At 39.8% G+C, this 14,977-nt stretch overlaps 2 protein-coding genes across 2 annotated transcripts; both read right to left on the minus strand.

The window, feature by feature from the left end:
- Nucleotides 1–5,671: 5,671 nt before the first annotated feature.
- LOC140230991 (uncharacterized) lies at nt 5,672–7,103 on the minus strand. The gene is made up of 2 exons (XM_072311139.1): nt 6,811–7,103; nt 5,672–6,359 (listed from the first exon to the last, which is right to left on the minus strand). The coding sequence occupies exons 1-2, from the start codon at nt 7,101–7,103 to the stop codon at nt 5,672–5,674; spliced, it is 981 nt and encodes a 326-aa protein (XP_072167240.1).
- Nucleotides 7,104–13,143: 6,040 nt separating this feature from the next.
- LOC140230949 (uncharacterized) lies at nt 13,144–14,571 on the minus strand. Its single transcript, XM_072311090.1, has 2 exons — nt 14,285–14,571; nt 13,144–13,946 (listed from the first exon to the last, which is right to left on the minus strand). The coding sequence occupies exons 1-2, from the start codon at nt 14,569–14,571 to the stop codon at nt 13,256–13,258; spliced, it is 978 nt and encodes a 325-aa protein (XP_072167191.1). The 3' UTR covers nt 13,144–13,255.
- Nucleotides 14,572–14,977: the final 406 nt, after the last annotated feature.

Consider the following 14,977-nt stretch of genomic DNA (forward strand, 5'->3'; position numbering starts at 1 on the left):
TTCACACTCTCACTCTGTCACACTATCTGTCGTTGAAGTCAGTTGAATATACATGTAGTGTAATTATTCAGAGCACGTGTTTCACATTCCCATATTTTTCTCTTTTTTTGTTTTGCATTAGTATGTTGTTGTCGTTGTTTTTGCTGTGATTGTTTCCTGCGGCCTATCACCCAGTCATATTGGTATATGGTATATCATAGACCCTCATTTTGTTTAAGTCTAGTAGGGGATGAAAACATTCCTGTTTTAGCAGTATGAATAGCTTCGGACTGTATAGAAAGATGTTGTGTGTCTTCATTCTGTGATATTTAGGGAAAGACAGAAATGTATAGCCGTTATTTTGCTTATACGTCGTATCCCCTTTTGAAGATGATGGGTGTGTATGCGTGTGTGTGTGTGCGTGTGTGTGTGTGTGTTCGTATACGTTTAGGGAGGTTCTTGGGAGAGAAACGATTGTTTGCTCTTTATTATCTCGACAATTATACAGTTGGCAATTAGACACACGCGTTCTCATATACAAGTGAGGTGGGGAAGCGTACACAAGGCGAGGACGGACAATGTTTGATCTCGTTTTATGTCAACACATAAACAGGTTATTGAGGTCACAAAGATAATATTCGTTGTTCTTGCTTTTTACTGTACCTTGGAAAATTGCGATGAAAACGTAAATACAAAGAGAGAAAGAAGCAACCTATTCTTGTGTATGTTTGCATGGTTATAGGCCTACGTTTATTAAGGTAATCATCTCTTCCAGATAAACACCACGCTTTTGATTCTGGCTTTATGAAACTTGATGAATAATGGTGTTTCGGTTCATGGTACTGAATAGAAAGATGCACATTCACATATATATTAGCACTTTGTTATCACAATTTACATTTAGCATTGTATGATGGTACTAAATAAAACAATAGGGAGACGTACATTTGCATTAGCATTCTAATCTTAACAGTATTTACAGTGAAGTATATGTTCTAATATTCTAGAAGTAAACAAAACTTGCTATCAAAAGAATGAAGAAAACAGCAGCGCAATTATTTCAAGATCGTATTAAATAAGGAACTAATGATAATATGTGTTCAATGTTAACTGTAGTTTTTTTTCTTGTCAAACAGCTCTTTAAAATGATAATCATGAATATGTAAATGAGTTCACTCAATGACAACGTAAGCTCGAGCTTACACTGTCATTGTCTTTCTCTCTCTCTCTCTCTCTCTCTATATATATATATATATATACCGGGTGTCCCAAAAAAAGCGGAACGGTGGATTTTCAGTACCTTGCGTTCCAAAAGTGATATATTTTTTGACATCATTAGAAAGAGCATACTCCGCAGAAGACCATGATACTAAAATCATTAAATTTGGTTCAGCACTTTCTATTCTACGCCAATTTCTGTAAATGCAGTCATTTTCAATTTTTTGCGACTTATGAGATAATAATTTGGGTGCGACACGCGTTCATAATACGGTGAATTGTGTAAGCTCGTTGATCCATGTCAACAAAAGATAACGCTTTCATATTGGGAGCGCGCACACACACACTCACTTTTTTTTTTTTCCTGGCCCGTGCCCAATGTGAAAGCTGTATCTATTCTTTTGTTGACATGGATCACCGCGCTCACACAATATTCACCGTATGGATCGCGTGTCGCACTCAAATCATTATCTCATAAGTCGCAAAAATCCAGCGAAATTTGATAATGACTGCATTTTCAGAAATTGGCGTAGAATAAAAAGTGCTGAACCAAAGTTAATGATTTTGGTATCATAGTCTTCTGCGGAAGATGCTCTTTCTAATGATGTCAAAAGATATATAATATTTAGACCGCGAAGTACTGAAAATCCACCGTTCCGCTTTTTGGGGGACACCCGGTATATATCGCGTAAAAAGAGAAGGTAGTGTCCTTTAAAAGGCTTACTGAAATGATCTCTTTCACTATATGTATAATCTACATAAACCCCTCTGTCAAAATGAATCTGACATTGGTGATATAGTATATTCTGTTTTGGTGTCAATAGAGGGAGCTGGTGAGATGTAGACAAATATTTTGGAATAATAATTTGAATACGATTTGAATAGTATGTGACAGGAATGTATGGTTAGGGTGTGAGTGTGAAGTGAGTGAGCAGTGAGAGTGAAGAGTTGCATTTGAGGCTTGCTGGCGAGAAGGTGCGCAGACGGGTTGACAAGCCAAGAACAGGGCCTGAGCATCATTGCATTTAATTCGGCTGCGTCGCTTGGTGCATTCCCCGTAGACACCGCTGGCCGTCACTCAAAAAAGGAAAAGGGACCGAGAAGCTGTAAGTTTTGCAGAATTTCATACTGTTACTTCATTTAGCACCCGGTAGGAAAGAAGTTTTTTTTTTTTTTTTTTTGAATCGATTAGAATAGAAGTAAAGAAATGTTAATGTTAAAAAGTATAAAGCAAATACACCATGTGAGGTTCTCGAAATAAAGCTTGAAATGATGTTTGGTTTTTATGTACGTAACGAGCCAAAATATTTAAGCCAGAGAGAGAACTGGTCTGGTAGTGAGAGGGTTAGGTTGTTTGCATTACCTCAAAAGTGAGAGTGTTTGAGTAAAAGAAATAGCAATTAGATTTTTAATCCTGAACGATGAGTTTTGTTGTTGGCGTAATTGCTACGACATTTTTTTTTTTTTGATAATTGTAATAATTATGATATTAGGAATATTATCGATTTGTGTTGATACACATATCTACGCCAAGGACGATATGTATGAAGATCGATAACGTGTAGCTGTGAATCGATTCAGACACTGAAATTAATGGTAAGAGAAAGTGTGTCTTCTCAGAAATTCGGATATGAATGTTAGAACGACGAGAGATACAGTGTAAAGAGCATATATGCAAAGTTAGTAAAAGCAGCTAGAAAAGAGCGAGCTTTTACGGGAGAGATTGGTATTGTTTGGTAGATTAATTCTATCGCTGGATAGTAATAACTGTCCCAGTAATAGTGTGAATTTTAACTACTCGCAGAGGTTCAATAACTTGAATATGGCTATGCTTATGCTTTTTGTAGTATGGCAATTTATTGCAACAGAACCGAAATGTGCCATAAGCTTTTGTATTCTTTTGTAAGAAAGGTCAAAATGAACACGAAAGAAGAAAGTGATGTGGTTATAAGCTGAGAATGTTCGGAAACACTTGTACCGTATCACAGCTCTGCAATGGTGAGCACAAATGTTATATTATAGGAGCTGAGGATTAATAGTTGGGTAGAAATTTATTTTGACAAGGGATTTGTTATATTTCTAGCCGTCCGTATCCAGGCACTGAGTATCCGGACTTGTCCGAGGACGTATCCGGAGGCGGATACCGCCCAGTCTTTGAGTCGTCGAGTAATCCCACGCCCAGCTGTGGACAGAACCAGGCAGACACACGCGAACCGGACAATACCCACGCCAGTCGACCGTGTGTATCCGGCCACGCCGTGCTGCCACGCCCGTATACATTTCACGCCGCGACGGACTGCAGGAACAGGCGTCAGCCACCTCGCGTGAACCGCGTATCCGACGCCAGGATCCGGCTTCGCCTGAGCAACACTGTACAGTCATCGCGCGGTTATCGACAACGTGAAAGTGCCTTAGATAATTATGTAGGGACTTTATTCATAGGGTTTTTTTCATACGTAGAAATGCACGTGCTCATATAGGGGCTTATTCGAAATGAAGATACCATAAAACCATTTATTTATATACATATAGTTTTGTCTTGCATTTTTCTTCCCGAAAACATTTTTCTTTCGGTGACTTGGTATTGACATTCGCTAGACAACATCCCATATTGCACCGACTTTGTTTAAATAAAAGAGTCGGATGACACAATTGATTTGAAACGATAATTTGCTGTGTTCAGTTTATTATTGCGGTCGTCTTCCGAGAAACCCTTTGACACCCTCTATAATATAATGACGTTCAGAAGTTCTGTCTATTCAACCGCTTAGCCTGTTATTCGCTTTAGATATTTTCATGGGAAGTCCTATTTCATTGCAGTAGCAACAACATACGAGAAAGACACGTGGAGAAGATAAGAGTATAAAGCATACATTTTGTACAGCTGTAGCAAAAAATAAAGTGAAATTGTTTGTGGCTATACGTTACATTATAACAAAGATCTTCTGAATAGTTATGCAAGATTTTAAGGATATCGTACAATCTGGAAGATTCATTAAGAATCTTCTGGTAGCCATATAGGAAAGTGATGATCACTCCCCTATGGTAGCTTTTCGTGATTTGGTTACATTTTGCAGGAGATTAAAGGCATTGCATCCTCTGTGTATTATGCGATGTCAACGAGGTGTTATGTTCTCCGTGTATTATGTTCGATGGAGCAATGATGTGCATGCAAGGTTTGAGATCTGAGGGTACTTCCAGCCTCATATCTTGCTCTGATCTTCAATCATTAACATGCAAACTTATATTTTACGTCAAATGTTTGCAGAGATAAGACAAGGTGATAACGGCTGTGAGCTGTCAGGCTGCTTTCACATAGAAGTATACTATTCGGGTATTCGGGCTCGTTTTTCGAGGGCACGCGAATAGCTTGAATCGAACGATAGGATTTCCTCACACCGGTTCACATAAGAGGGCACTATTCGAAAGTACCGAATACCTGCGAAAAGTATAGCAAAGTGGGAATCGAGCTTGTTCGATTTTCTTGCAGCGTATACCGTCTCTCGTTTATGAAATAATGACGCTTTTGGTCTGGATTTGCCCGTTAGCAAATATAAGCATGTAGACCGACATTCTGATGCAGTTTAGAAATTGTTAATAAGATTTGCTGCGATGTAGGAGGAAGAAATCCTCACTACATGGGATGGTGAGTTGACGGTGCGGGTGATGGTGTATTCGGTGCTCGAATAGCGAATAGCGAATACCGAATACCGAATACCGAATACTTCTATGTGAAAGCAGCCTTATGGGATACCAATATTCTTCATTATTCTGGAGAACACAACAATACAGTGGAACAAGCCCTAACAATGTTAACTGCGTGCAATGGAGTAATGATTATAACGTACAATCATCAACATTGGACATTCAAAATTATATGCAAAAAAACAACAACATGTTTTGATGACTGATATAAATATTAGCCATTTTCGCATCTGCTCGGAGCAAACAAACGTAATGGTTTTCTCGGTTTTTGCTCGAAAATACAGAATCCGAACTTTACTACGATCTTCCTGAGTATGTATCGGGTAGATTCCGATATCTTTTTTGAAGAAGTATTGGTTTTCCCAAGGAGTCGGCAACTTAATGTTATAATGGATTGGAAAAAAAAAAGAAAACAATTATTTTAAGCTCACCAAAGTGATTTGTGTACATTTGCTCATCGGAAATTGCGTATAATATGAGACAGCAGCATTTAAGTCATGGTCACACTGAAACGTTATTACATCAGTAAACCAAAACCACTTTGCTAAATAGAACGTGTGTCAAATTTCTTGAACGCACGTCCAGCAAACAAACAGATACAGACGACTTTATCATCATTTCAGTAATGCAACACCATCAAGTGGGTGTTATTGCATCCGAGACTAACCTACACGAGAGTTATCATACAATGGATACTGAGTCAAGAAGTTGGGTATCTATTAGCTGAGATAGAAAAGGAAGAAAGAACGAGTGTCCCGAACAAACGATTTTAAGGGGTTATTCTAAGCTTATGCATTTCCGCGTAGTACGGCATTTCTTTCTCGGCAACCTCCCTGATATCCTTTGTCGCCCCGTCAAGAGAAGCGGAAGTAGAGGAAGGTTTAAAACAAGTACTCTTAAAGGCGTTGGCAAACCACATATTATAGCGCGGAGCGTCGAGGACGTTTGAACAGACACTTTGCCACTTACGGACCACATCGGATGAGGCGTCCCAAGTTACGTAATTCTCGGAGTACGGGATACCAAGTGCCCGGAAAAGCAGTGGAAGTAAGGTTGCTGGATCCTCCATGAGTTCATCGATGTCGACGATGACCGGGTCGTTATCGACGTTTTCTCGAATGTGGCACCATAATTCGTGGATTGCCTTGAAAAAGTAGGGCGTTCCTTCGTCCGGTGGAGGCGCATAATCTATAATGTGGAAGGTTTCTGGATCCGGTTTCGGGAAACCTGGTGGTAGATCCTCGGGATCCATTTCCTCTATTGCTTCTAGCATTGTCTTCCGAAAGGATTTGTACGCCTTCACAGGGTGTCGTATGAGAAAGAAATGTCGAAAACCACTGGATGGATCAGGCAGGTACTGGTATCGGCTAGGTGGCATGCCGAAGGCCATGTCTTTGATGAAGACAAATTTCTTGGTGGGATGAACTGAGTCGAATTTTTGCTTCAGTTTAACAGGTCTGTAAGTATGGAGACAGAAATATATCAATAAATCTTCTAGCTTCATTTTATTCTCATGCGCGCCTAAAACTACTGATTAGCAACTCTTCAGATTTTGGTGACATAGAATGTTCACAAATTTAAAAGCAGGAATAGCCTGTTCGTTGCATCGGCATGGATCTAAAAGCAATCGTATGGAATGGCAAATGGTGATCATTGCATGTATAGGTATACAACCAGTTTATTGTACGTTATATCAAAAGTTCATATTTAAGCCCTTAAGGTTTTGTAGGCGATTGGCATCAGCTCAGTCTAGGAGGAACAAGTTGTAATACGTGGTTGTTTTTTGTTTGTTTTTCTGGTTCCCATTTCTGTATTTAAGGTCCCAGTTTTTTATGTATACTAGAGAATTTTATTGCGAACATTGGCATTAAATTCATGATGCGTTTGGAAAATATATTATGTACTTACGACAGCAGGTCTAGTTTGAAGTTCTGTAGGTCGCCTCCCAAGTTTAAATTTTTTGCTGTCTCGTGGTAGACCTCCTCGTTACCATCAATATCAAGAGGAAACGGGTCGGAGTCAGCATGATATAGTTTACGGACGTCCTTGGCGATTTTGGAAATGACGTACGGCTCCAACCAGACTTCCGCCCCGTCAACGAAGCTCATGCATTTTGTCATCGCTGTCGACACCGACCGGGGAACGCACCACATTATGACTCTCACGGGTCCGTCGCTTGTAGTTTTTGCGTCAGTGGCCATCTTATTCCTCCTACAATGGACGATTAATAGACTGCCTAAGATTCTACTCTAGAGGGAGGAACGTTCTATACGAAGTGAGAATTCCAAAATTCAAACTACAAAAATTACGTTTATATGTTGGTTCTTCAACATTCGAATGACAAATTATCTTGGGTAATGATTCCATGTAGACCAACTAATCTCTCTTGAAATTACCAAGCTTTAAGCTCATGTGGTTTCTCTTACACATTTATTTCTCAATGACGGACTACACTGCCTAACCAATAATTAGAATACAAACTTTACATGCTTAGCTTCTAGGTTTATAACTGACCTTGAAAACAAATGCATATTCTTCGCTAATGAAGCAAATTTGTCATATAGACACATAACTTTGCTATTTGCTTGATCTCATAACATGCGTCATTAGGCTTACCAATACACTCCGTGTTCCGTTTAAAATGTTTTCTCTTTTTCCCTCTGAGAAGTATTGGCGTCAACAGTCCTCAGACGCACGATCAAATACGGCGATGCGTTCGGCGTTTCGAATGCAAATGTGTGTTCGATATCTTGCTGTGGTATCCCTGTATTATTGACACAAACCGATCTTTCGAACTGTGTAAAGTGGCCCAGTCTCACGGTGGCGTGGTAGGTATAAGTCAATGTTTGGCTTGCGAATCTTAAAAAAAAGCTGTTTGAATTGTAAACCTGACCTTCGTCCGATATTAAGAAATGAATATATGAACTTCAAGGTTATCTTACAAGATCTTCTTTCTAAATGTCAATGGAATGGAATGGAATGTTTTAACTGGAGTGTTCCATGATATAAATGTGATATTGCTAATGCAAGTTGTTTGTATTAATTGAAGTATACTCTGGAAAGATTTCCTTCATGTAACTTATAATTTACTGTCTCTGAACTAATGTGCATTATTCCCTTGAAATTGAACTTGCACACGGTGCAACTGCTCATATCAACAAGCGTGTTTAGGGCAATTACCCCCTAGGCGATTAAATATACCCTTCCCTTGACACTAAACTCTTATCCTAATCCTGAACTTAATCCTAACCCTAACCCAAATATTTCCTCTGACCTTATCACTAACCTGTATTTAGCCGGGGGCAATTGTCCTCAGGAGTTAATTGCCCTGCTGATAGGCAACAAGCCAATAAATGTGGTGTCGGCCTGTCTTACCCATTGTGTCCCTGTAGGTTCTATAAAGTTTTGTCATCATACACATCATGCATGACCACGATTTATCATGACTTCGAGATTGTTAGGCTCTGTCACACCTTTCCGGCGCAAGCCTTGGGTGTGACTTGCGAAAAACAATTTTTGCCATTCGAAGGCCCCCGCAGATTGCCCGCACGTGACAGTACCTTCCACGTATATCTCGCCTGTAGTTGCCCTGAGGAGTTGAGCAAGCAAGTCCCATTTACCCGCAGCCAAGTTTAGGCCCTAGCTGTCACACCTTTCCGGGCAAGCTACACGGGCTTGTTATAATTATGTGGGGATTTTCCACCATGCTAGACATTTTTTTTTTTCGCGGGCGGGCAAGGATCTGGGGGTGTTTCGCATGCGCCTTACCTGTTGGACCAGTGCTACTTACAATCTATATGTACTTAATGTATTCTGTGTGACCTGCGTGTCAGGCGGATGAGTATCGAGTGAGGGCTGACAACTCGCTGAAGGAATCCCTCTGAAGGAATATAATATGCCAGAGGTAGCACAGAATGTCATTATCTTGGTAGCAGCCGACTCTCAAGTAAACCAGCAGAAAGGCAGTAGTTATATGGATAACTGACCCTCAGCATCCATGCAATTTGCTCGCATAGCTGGCTTCACATGCACCAGCTACACGGATGTTAATAGTATTGACACCATTCCTTGCCAGTAAAACACCCGAAGAATACCGGCAGATGACGTGTGTGTGTGTGGCGCATAGGCATAAACCCACGGGCAACTTACGTATTTCAAGCGGATTAACTGCCTGTGACATGCGGCAGCTACGGGCCTCATACTGGTGTTCTGCCTGGACCTTTGCAAGGCAATCCCCCCTACTCACCAGGAACAACTTTTGAGCATGACATCTCAGACAACTAAGGGCAAGTATACGTGCTAGGTACTGTCAGGTGCAGGCCATCTACGGGGAGCTCGGGGTAGCAAAATAATGTTGCAACTCGCACGCAGTTACCACTCAGCTGTAACGCAGGTACTACTTCGCAGTGCCCGTATGTCGCTCGTAACTGAAAATGGATCGGCTTCGAAGCTCTCACGCAGGTCAACTGGAATTCACGCAAGTGACCTGCGTGAGAGCTTTGAGACCGATCCGTTTTCTGTTACGAGCGACTTACAGGTACTGAGAAGTACTTGCGTTGCATGGAGTTGCCTGAGAGATGACGCCAATATGGGTCTCCTACTGGTGTTCTGCGTTAACCTCTGAGAGCGTACCCCCACGACTCACTCGGAACAAGTTTTGAGCATGTTCAAGGCCTTGTCATACCGTATCTGGGGAAGTTTTGCGGCTTGACTTGCGAGGAAACAAATTTGCTACCTATGAGCTCTCTGCAGTTGGTCCGCACCTGACAGTACCTAAAGCGCGTATCTGTAGTTGCCCGATGGTGCGCACAAAGTCCGATTTAACCTCAGCCAAGTTTTGAGCATGACCAAAACTTTTTCCGGGTGAGTCGCGGGGAAGCCAATAGGAGGCCCTGAGCGGAGGCATCTCGGAGGCATCTGTCATTCCTTCAGAGGAATTCCATCAATGAGTTGTTAGCCCCCACGTGCCTGGAACACAGGTCACACAGTATACCCGCAAGTAGAATTTAAGTAGAACGCGTCCAGCAACTAAGAAACATGCACTGACTCGCCCAAATCCTTGTCCGCCCTCGGAAATTGTCTGGTATGCTGGAAAATCCCTACAAGCAACAATCCCGCTTATCTTGCCCGGAAAGGTGTGGCAGGGCCTAAACATGTTTGCGAATAAAAAGATTTACGTGCGCACATCCGGGCGACTACGGTTGAGATACGTGCTGGGTACTGTCATGTGCGGGTCATCAGCGGGGACCCCCGGGTAGCCAAAATTGTTCTTCGCAAGTCGCACGCAAGGCGTGCCCGGAAAGGCGTGACACTGCCTTTAAACTTGACTGAGGGGAAATAGGACTTGCGTGCACACTATAGACAAGATACGTATACTAGGCACTGTCATGTGCGGGCCATCTGCGAGGACCTCCGGAAAGCAAAAATAAAATGTCTACGACAAGTCATACGCAAGGCTTAAACCCTGACGCTGAAAGGTGTGACAGGACCTTAAACGTCTGCTTGGAGCTGCCTTAAAACAATCCTCATGACTGTCCCGTTTCTTAGCACAAGAGCGCATTATAATAAATGACTGCAAAACAGTGACTTCATTGTAAGGAATCTTCCCTATTGACTTTTGTATTACCAACTGCATTTGACCAGGGGGAAATCATCTTCGATATTTTTTGGGTTTTTTTTTTTTGTATATTTTATTTTCATACAATATCATACATCCTGGATCTGGATGTTTAGCCCTTTTAAATGGTACGAAGGGTCAACAATAACTATGTTGATGGTATTAAAGGTGGATTAAACGTCAATATACATGGTGACATGGAAGTCTTAAAATGAGCGTTATTACTTACACATGTTGAATATTAACTCATAACATTTTAAAGTTGGAACATTTTGAAATCTTTGACAAATTACTTTTTTGTTATCATCCTCTCATTATGAACCACTTTGTGCTCCTCTCTTTTGTGATTTTGTGATTTTTTTTTTTCGTTTTCTTTTGTAACAGACATTTTCAACCTTGGGTATCCATAATTATTCAGTAATTATTTACCCGCTTTTGCACTTTCTATTTTTGTCTAACAATTTAGCCCGACACGTCTAAATGTTCCTTTAGAGTATGTGTATAATTGGTGTAATCTCATACAAATTCTGTATTTTGGTTCAAGGACTGATTACAAAGATATCAAGAAATTTGAATTACTGATTCAGGGTTTACGACATAAATCTTAGATACCTAAAAGCAACGAAAAATGGAAAAGATCGATACAAAATGAGTCACAGTACAAAGATTTTAGAAAGAAAGTACTCGCAGAATCCAGTCCAGTGCTGTGAAAATGTCTGTAAACATTTAATGAATTATGTTATTAATGCACTCCAACCAGCAAAATAGAGCTATTACCATTAATATCATAACATCAAAGATGATATAAGAAAAGCCTAGCAACTATCAATGATACAGATGAAAAATTAATTGTAAATGCGCTTTATGATCTTTTTCTTGTAACTATTGAAAATTAATGATTGCAAAAACAAGACACTGATCTGTGATTAATATCACAATATATCATCTGTAAGTAATGTCTAATAATAATTCACAACAAAATTCTCTATGCGCTTAACATAACATATACAATCATAAATACTTAAACAGATCAGTTTTCAGTGCCTCCATGAAAGAATCTAGATGTTGTGTCTAAAGGCGTGTGAGCTCGTGCCGGCTCTAAAATTCTTGTACCAATTTATACATGGGCACTTTTCTTAAACCTTTCTTTGGAAATTTGTATCGCGCATGCTTGAAGTGATCTTTTCTTTACGAATGATATCGTTTCCGTACAACTCTTCCTTTGGTTAAGAAGGTAGATTTGTAAGCACATAAACGCGCGCACACACACACATACACATACACGAACTTTAACCCTCAATTGTGAATATCATGTTCCTGTCAATGACAGTAACGGAAACCTATTCCTCCGACTAAGGACTAAGATAAAAAACCTGTTTTTTGAATTTGTCTTAACCCTAGTGAGAAAAACGAAGAGTATAGATAAAGAGAGACTTTGATGACATTGTCATTATCATTTTGATCGATTCCAGGCTATAGAGAAAGAAGATCTGCTCCGGCTTCGTGGCTACATTCGTAACCATAAAAACCGAGAAAATTGAATTTAAAAACAAACAAACAAACAAACAAACAAACAAACAAACTTTTTACACTACACCATCATTTGATTAGGATCCACATCATCAGGTCATTATTACCAGGCATTATCAAACTTAAGCTAAGTGAACAGTAGGAATGGTCTTTAAGTTAAAATAAAAAGGGTAATACTCATCCAGATATCTCATTATAAAAGGATCCTTATTACCATTTTATGATAATGTGGGATACTTTAAATTTCTATCTAGGAGCCGTTGCTATTCAACATTTAATGATATAAATCATAAAATCACCAACATTCCTCAACCTTGTCAATCATATTCTCTTTGCTGACAATACCTCCATCGTTTCTTTATATGATAATGTTGAATTTCTTACAACACGTTAGATTCATGAATCATATAACAAACTACTTCAATAGTTTACATGGGCTTAATCATCTGTAGATGTAAACATCGCAAATATTGTTCATTTTAGTTAAATTTGGGTTAAATTTGATATATGTATCGAAAGCTTTTCTCTTTGCGACAAGACATATCCTATTAAACAATGAAGGACCATACTTCCATACCACAGAATATTCTATCAAGAAACATTTGGAATTCAATTTCTTAACCTTTCGCTAGCATATCTTTGGAGAAAATGTACTTTATGATTTGGGGACTTTTATTCCTTTTTTTTTGGGGGGGGGGGGGTCCGCTGAAAAAGGAAGAATATTGTCAAATATTTTCAATGTTTGCCAAACGATAAGCAGAAACATTTTGTTTCCGATAGAATTTTGAAGAAGAATTATTGATTTGCTGAGGAATCAATACTTTCTTGCCATGGTACACTGACGAATAGAAGTATTGATTCTAAATTCACTATACTGACTTGTGTATGTTTTGCTTTCGTAGTAGTAACGCGTATATAAGATCTGACACCATTTTAGTTATGGTCGCACTGATATGTATTGTAATTACCTCAGTATAACACCAAATCAAATTACTTCTGGATGGCTGTCAAATGTTAAGAAATCATGTCTAGGAAAGAAAAGAGACGAGTTAATCCCGTTAAATCACTTTGCGTGATTACGTAATTGTGTGACAAGTGGATGAACTTGTATACCCGAGGATAACCATATCTTAAAAGTAAACCTAAATCTATAAGTGGGTTCTCTACCTGAGGTATTTATAAAGAATAAACTTGTGTCTTTAGAATTTACGAAGGGGTTATTCTAAACTTGTACATTTCCTCGTAGTACGGCATTTCTTTCTCGGCAACCTCCCTGACATCCTTTGTCGCCCCGTCAAGAGAAGCGGAAGTGGGAGAAGGTTTGAAACAAGTACTCTTAAAGGCGTTGGCAAACCACACATTATAGCGTGGAGCCTCAAGTACATTTGAACAGACATTCTGCCACGTACGGACCACATCGGATGAGGCGTCCCAAGTTACGTAATCCTCTGAGTACGGAATACCCAGTGCTCGGAAGAGCAGTGGAAGTAATGTTGCCGGATCATCCACGAGTTCATCGATGTCGACAATGACCGGGTTGTCATCGACGTTTTCTCGAATGTGGCACCATAATTCGTGGATTGTCTTGAAAAAGTAAAGCGTTCCTTCCTCGGGTGCCGGTGCATAATTCATAACATTGAAGGTTTCTGGGTCCGGTTTCGTCATATTCCATAGTACTTGATCGGGATCTGATCCCTCTACTGTTTTCAGCAGTGTTTTCCTAAAAGATTTGTACGTCTTCACAGGATGTCGTATGAGGAAGCAATGTCGAAAACCACTGGATGGATCAGGCAGGTACTTGTATCGGCTTGGTGGCATGCCGAAGGCCATGTCTTTGATGAAGACAAATTTCTTGGTTGGAGGAATCGAGTCGAATATTTGCTTCAGTTTAACAGGTCTATGGATATGGGGATAGAGATAATGATTGATGAGTTTTCTAGTTACTATATATGTTTGTGTACGCCTTGAATTTCTAATATTATTATGAAGTAATACACTTCAGACTTTGGGTACAAAGAATAGAACAATCATTTTCTTTGAGGTAATTGTAAAGTCGTGTAAGTTGTGCAAACATTTAAGCGGACCAAGTTGTAATACAAAACATTGTTCCCATTCCTATATTTCTACTTTCAAAAATTTCCCTTAATGTACATTAGGCTCTACACAATTCTGAGACAAGTAGGACATACACCTACTATCATACGGTAATGATTTGTTTGTAAACATGACACTTACGACAGCAGGTCGAGCTTGAAGGACTTTGTGTCAACACCCAAATTTAAGTTCTTTGCTGTTTCAACGTAGATTTCCTCGTTACCATCAATATCAGCAGGAAGCGGGACGGAAAGATAACCTTCACAAATTTCTCTGGCAATCCTGGAAATAACGTACGGCTCCAGCCAGACTTCCGCCCCGTCAACAAAACTCATGCATTTTGTCATTCCTGTCGACACCGACCGGGGAGAGCACCACATGATAACCCGTGCTGGTTCGTCGTATGTAGCTTCTGCGTCAGTGGCCATTTTATTTCTCCTAAAGGATGGATAGCGGGTTACTGATAGCAGATACACACATTTCATCGATAATGACGTTCAAATCAATATAATTTCTAAAAGCTGATCTTGTTGAAAGAGCTTCACGTGATTATGGGTTTGTCAGAATGATGACATGTTTGACACTCCATGGTATACCACGTGCAAAATTACGTCACTTTGTGACGATATTTTGCAGATAGAATAAATTCTACTTGCATGATGTTACAAAGTATTTGTGACATCACAAAGCTATTGTGACATTGTGCACTGCTTCGTACCATCACTCTGTGAAATCAGGGAGGAAATCACCTCCCTGGTGAAATGTAATAAAATGAAATAATTAAAAAAAAAAACCACTATGACCTCTCAAAGCATTACTGATCGCGCGCTGCTT

This window comes from Diadema setosum, chromosome 7 (genome assembly GCF_964275005.1).
Source record: "Diadema setosum chromosome 7, eeDiaSeto1, whole genome shotgun sequence".
Taxonomy (NCBI): domain Eukaryota; kingdom Metazoa; phylum Echinodermata; class Echinoidea; order Diadematoida; family Diadematidae; genus Diadema; species Diadema setosum.

Excerpts from the sequence above, each read along its gene's own strand:
- LOC140230991 (XM_072311139.1), bottom strand. The coding sequence starts at position 7,103 with ATGGCCACTGACGCAAAAACTACAAGCGACGGACCCGTGAGAGTCATA. Across the intron at positions 6,360-6,810 it reads TTCAAACTAGACCTGCTGTC|ACCTGTTAAACTGAAGCAAA; the intron begins GTAAGTACATAA and ends CCATACTTACAG.
- LOC140230949 (XM_072311090.1), bottom strand. The coding sequence starts at position 14,571 with ATGGCCACTGACGCAGAAGCTACATACGACGAACCAGCACGGGTTATC. Across the intron at positions 13,947-14,284 it reads TTCAAGCTCGACCTGCTGTC|ACCTGTTAAACTGAAGCAAA; the intron begins GTAAGTGTCATG and ends CCATATCCATAG.